The sequence below is a fragment of the Myotis davidii genome, unplaced genomic scaffold, assembly GCF_000327345.1.
Source record: "Myotis davidii unplaced genomic scaffold, ASM32734v1 scaffold2100, whole genome shotgun sequence".
In the NCBI taxonomy this organism is placed as follows: domain Eukaryota; kingdom Metazoa; phylum Chordata; class Mammalia; order Chiroptera; family Vespertilionidae; genus Myotis; species Myotis davidii.
The window spans coordinates 451,961-457,200 of record NW_006292458.1 but is presented as its reverse complement, the minus strand read 5'-3'; the positions used below and the strand labels follow the sequence as shown (position 1 = coordinate 457,200).

Genomic DNA, 5,240 nt, shown 5'->3' with positions numbered 1-5,240 from the left:
CTGCCCCCAGCGGCTGCTGGGCCACCTGGAGACCGGCCGCAGCAACCTGGAGTGGAAGGGTGAGCGCCCCGGAGGAATCTGATCCCGGGATCTGCGTCCCCGTGCCCCACCTTAGGCCCGTCCTCTTCCCACAGCCTCTTCCCTGGCCTCCCAGCCTCCAGGGCCCCCCCCCCAGCCCATCCCCCAGGGGTCCCGAGGGTCTTTCTTTCCCCAGAGATGACCTGGCCCCTCCCCTGCACACAGCCCTCCTGTGGCTCTCAGAGGCCTGGGGACAGAGCTCGAGGCCCTCAGCCTGCACTGGGGCCCCCGGGGGTGTGGCCCCGTCCCTCTCCTGAGCCTCACATCTCTCTGTCTGCACCCCTCTGCCAAGTGGAGTCCCCCAGAGTTCCCTGAGCTCACACCGGCCCTCCCCTATTCTCCTCTGTCACTCTCTGTCCAGTTCCACTGGTGTCAGGCCCAGGGACGTTGTTCTTCTGGTCCATGAGGCTCTCATTTGCCTTCTGGGGGCTCCCATGATGCCTCCTGTGACCGCCATTGCAGCACATGTCACACCGAGCTGTAAAGACAGACAGGCCCCGGGATTCTCAGGGGCTGGAATCGGAGCTCTTTGGTCCCTAGGGTCCCCCCACCCTGCCATCCCAGCTTCCCTCTCGGCCCTCCATACGGACCACCCTCCGCCTGGCAGTCAGAGGGACGATTTAGCTATCTATTTATTTATTTAAAATAGATTTTTTTTTTATTTCAGAGAGGAAGGGAGAGGGACAGAGATAGAAACATCCATAACCAGAGAGAATCATGGATCAGCTGCCTCCTGCACGGCCCCCACTGGGGATCGAGCCCACAACCCAGGCATGTGCCCTTGACTGGGAATCGAACCGTGACCTCCTGGTTCATAGGTTGACGCCCAACCATTGAGCCACACCGGCCGGGCTTGATTAATTTCTATATGTGCCCAAGTACCTGCCCTCCAGATCAAGATCTAGGACATTCCAGGACCCCAGGAGACTTTCTTGTGTCCCCTCCAATTCAGTTCTCCCCAAGGAGAACAGCTCACCTGACTTCTGTGGCCACAGGGTTGCCCGCCTTTGAACTTCATACAACTATTCGCGTGTGTTTACTTCTTTCGCTCCAGCTTGTGTCGGGCCTCTGTTGTTGGGTGTGTCCGTAGTTCTTTTTTATTGCTGAGTACTATTCCACGGCGAGCGCCATAACACTGTTTCTCAGCGCGTGGCTTCTTTCCAGACGGGGGCTGTCAGGAGGGAAGCTTCTATGAGCATTTTTGTCCATGTCCGCAGATGAATCTGTATTTTCGTTTATTTTGACTTCATACCCCTGAGTGGAATGGTTAAGTCATAGGCCATGTATAGGATTAGCTTTAGTAGGTGGGACTATGCTCCCTCCAAAGTGGTTGAACCAGTTTCGTCCGCCCACCAGCTGTGTGTGTGAATTTTAGTTGCACCACAGGTTTGCCAGAACTTGATACTGCCTTTCATTTGAACACTTCTAGTGGGTGTGTAGTAGTATCTTGTGAATTCATTTTTCACTAATCAGATAAATGATTATTTAAAAAAATATGTTTTTATCAACTTCAGAGAGGAAGGGAGAGGGAGAGAGATAGAAACATCAGTGATAAGAGAGAATCACTGATGGGCTGCCTCCTGCACACCCCCTCTAAAATTAAAAATTACAAATAAAATAAATATGTCCTTTCTCAAAATTATGAAGTTGTTCTCCCGTCGTCTTCTAAAAGACATTGGTAAATATTTTTCTTATTTGTAAATAGCTTTCATATTTAGCTATATGGTTCATCTCGAGTTAATTCTATGTTATGGTGTGAGGACAGGGGTCAAGGCTCATGGGTCCTTCATGGATGTCCAGTTGAACCAGCATCGTTTGTTGACTACCATCATCCCGTCTTCCCCACTGAACTGCAGTGGGGCCTTTTTCCTATATTAAGCGTGAATCTCCTTTTAGACACTTTTCCGTTCCACTGATCTGTTGGACTGAAATTGAGTCAATAATGTAGATTTGTGGAAAGTTTTGGTATCTAGTAGTTGAGCTTTCCAGCTCTATTGCTTTGGTTATTCTGTGTCATTTGCATTTTTATATACATTTTTACTTGTCAATTTCGGCCCCAAAGAAGTCCTGTTGGGGTTTTTATAGTAATTAAATTGTATCTGTAGGCCAGTGTGGAGAATCGACACCTTAACAACATTGTCTTCTGATCCATGGTTTCAGTATATCCCTTTACTGGTTTTGAAGTCCTTTAACTTCTCTGAGTAATAACTGGCAGTTTTCCAGGTAGAGATCTTACACCCTTGGATAGATTTGTTCCTAAGTACTGACATTTTTTGATGATTCTGCAAATGGTCATCCTAAAAATTTCATTTTCTAATTGTTTGTAGCTAGTTTATAGAAATACCATTGCCTTTTGAAATGTTTTTAAAGTATTTTTTATTTATTTTAAATAGATTTGTATTGATTTCAGAGAGGAAGGGAGAGGGAGAGTTAGAAACATCAATGATGAGAGAGAATCATTGATTGGCTGCCTCCTGCACGCCTCCTACTGGGGATCAAGCCAGCAACCTGGGCATGGGTCCTGATCTGGAATCAACTGGCAACCTTTTGGTGTATGGGACAACGCTCAACCAATTGAGCCACACCAGCCAGGGTGAAATACTATTGACTTTTATATATTTCCCTGTATCCAGAAAAATTTTTCAATTTTCTTATTTCTATTAAGTTTGTATAGCTTCTTTTGGATTATGTCATCTTGGACCCATTTTATTATCTTTTGCAATTTTAATACCGTTTCTTTTTAAAAATATATATTTTATTGATTTTTTACAGAGAGGAAGGGAGAAGGAGAGATAGTTAGAAACATCGATGAGAGAGAAACATTGATTCAGCTGCTTCCTGCACACTCCCTACTGGGTACATGCCCTTGACCGGAATCGAACCTGGGACCCTTGAGTCTGCAGGCCGACGCTCTATCCACTGAGCCACACCGGTTAGGGCTATTTCTTTTTCTTGTTGCACTGGCTGGGATCCCCAGTACAATGTTGAATAGAGTGGTGATAGTGAACATCATGTATTCTCAAATTCACAAGTAAACTTCACTTGATCATACTGTATTATCTTTCATATAAATGACTTGATTCTTCTACCCTGGCCAGTGGTGCTCAATGGTTAGAGCATCGGACTGTGCCCCGAAGGGTCTCAGGTGCAATTCCTGGTCAGGGGCACGCACCTAGGTTTCAGGATGGATCCTTGGGTTGCAGGTTGGATCCCTGGCCCCCAGCTGGGGTGCATGCCGGAGGCAACCAATTGATATGTCTCTCTCACATTGGTTTCTCTTTCTCTCTCTTCCTCCCTTTCACTCTCTCTAAAAATCAATGGAAAAAAATATCCTAAATATCCTCGGGTGAGAATGACCAATAAATAAGTAAACAAATTTTGTAAATGACTTGATTCTATCTGTTAATGTGTTTGTTTTTTTTAAGGGATTTGAGTCTATTTACATGAGAGATGTTGGCCTTAAATTCCATTGCTTGTTATGTCCTTGTGAGGTTTTGTTATCACGGTTGCCCTGGCTACCATGCTAGGAATGGCTTCCTTTTTTTCTCAGTTTCCTGGAAGAATTTGTGTAAGAACAGGATTATTTCTTTCTTAGTTGTTTTGAAGAATTCACCAATGATGTCATCTGGGCCTGGCATTTTGTTTGTTGAAGAGTTTGAATTTATGGATTCAATTTTTTAAATACTTAGTACTACTCAAGTTTTATTGTGTCAGTTTTGGAAAATTGTATGTCTTAGGGATTTTTTTTTTTTAAATAAATTTTATGGATTTTAACAGAGAGGAAAGGAGTGATATAGAGATTTAGAACCTCCGTTGAGAGAGAAACATCGATTAGCTGCCTCCTGCACACTCCCCACTGGGGATGTGCCCACAACCCATGTACATGCCCTTGACCGGAATCGAACCTGGGACCTTTCAGTCCGCAAGCCGACGCTCTATCCACTGAGCCAAACCGGTTTCGGCTTAGGGATTTTTCCAGGACATTCAAATGTGCTGGCATGAAATATTTCATAATTCCCTCTTACTGTCTTTTTTTTCCTCTTTCTTTCCCTTCCTTCCTTCCTTCCTTCCTTCCTTCCTTCCTTCCTTCCTTCCTTCCTTCCTTCCTTCCTTTCTTTTTTTGTTAATCCTCCCTGGAGGATTTTTCCATTGATTTTAGAGGGAGTGGAAGGGCGCGGGGAGGGAAGGGGTGAGAAGAAAGAGAGAGAGAAACATTGATGTGAGAGAGCCCACATCAATCACTTGCCTCCCACATGCACCCCAAACGGGGCAGGGAACCTGCAACCCAGGTATGTGCCCTTGACCTGAATCGAACCCACGGCCCTCGGGTTCTGGGACTGATGCTCTAACCACTGAGATCACTGGCCAGGGCGCCCTCTTACTATCTTTGTAATGAGTGTAGGTCTGTCTTATTCTCCCTCAGCATTCCACTTTCAGAGTCTGTTGCTCTTTCATTTATTTGTACACAAATATTTGTCTCTTCCCTTAGAGCAGTGGTTCTCAACCTTCCTAACGCCGCGACCCTTTAATACAGTTCCTCATGTGGTGGTGAGCCCCAACCATAACATTATGTTTGTTGCTACTTCATCACTGTAATTTTTTATATACATTTTATTGATTTCTTACAGAGAGGAAGGGAGAAGGATAGAGAGCTAGAAACATCGATGAGAGAGAAACATCGATCAGCTGCCTCCTGCACACCCCCCACTGGGGATGTGCCCGCAACCCAGGTACATGCCCTTGACCGGAATTGAACCTGGGACCCTTCAGTCCGCAGGCCGACGCTCTATCCACTGAGCCACACCGGTTTCGGCCATAACCGTAATGTTGCTACTGTTATGAATCGTCATGTAAATATCTCATCTGCAGGGTGTCTTTTCATTGTGACAAATTGGACATAATGAAAGCATAGTGATTCATCACAAAAACAATATGTCATCATATATGTGTTTTCCGATGGTCTTAGGCGACCCCTGTGAAAGGGTCATTCGACCCCCAAAGGGGTCGCGACCCACAGGTTGAGAACCGCTGCCTTAGAGCATCCGCTCCATGAAGGCAGGGACTTTGTCTCTTGTTCAGGGTGCCTGGCGCTCAGGGGGGCACGGATGAGGGCCGGGTCCCCCGATGGCGGGCAGCGGGGTCCCGGTCCCCCTGGGCGGGTC

General features: G+C 46.3%; 1 protein-coding gene across 1 annotated transcript in view; it reads left to right on the top strand.

The window, feature by feature from the left end:
• FCGRT (Fc fragment of IgG receptor and transporter) overlaps positions 1-5,240 on the top strand; it is a 15,220-nt gene that overhangs the window by 8,394 nt on the left and 1,586 nt on the right. Inside the window, exon 3 of the mRNA XM_015565450.1 lies at positions 11-59. Coding sequence (XP_015420936.1) covers positions 11-59 — 49 coding nt within the window. The remainder of the gene's footprint in view (positions 1-10; positions 60-5,240) is intronic.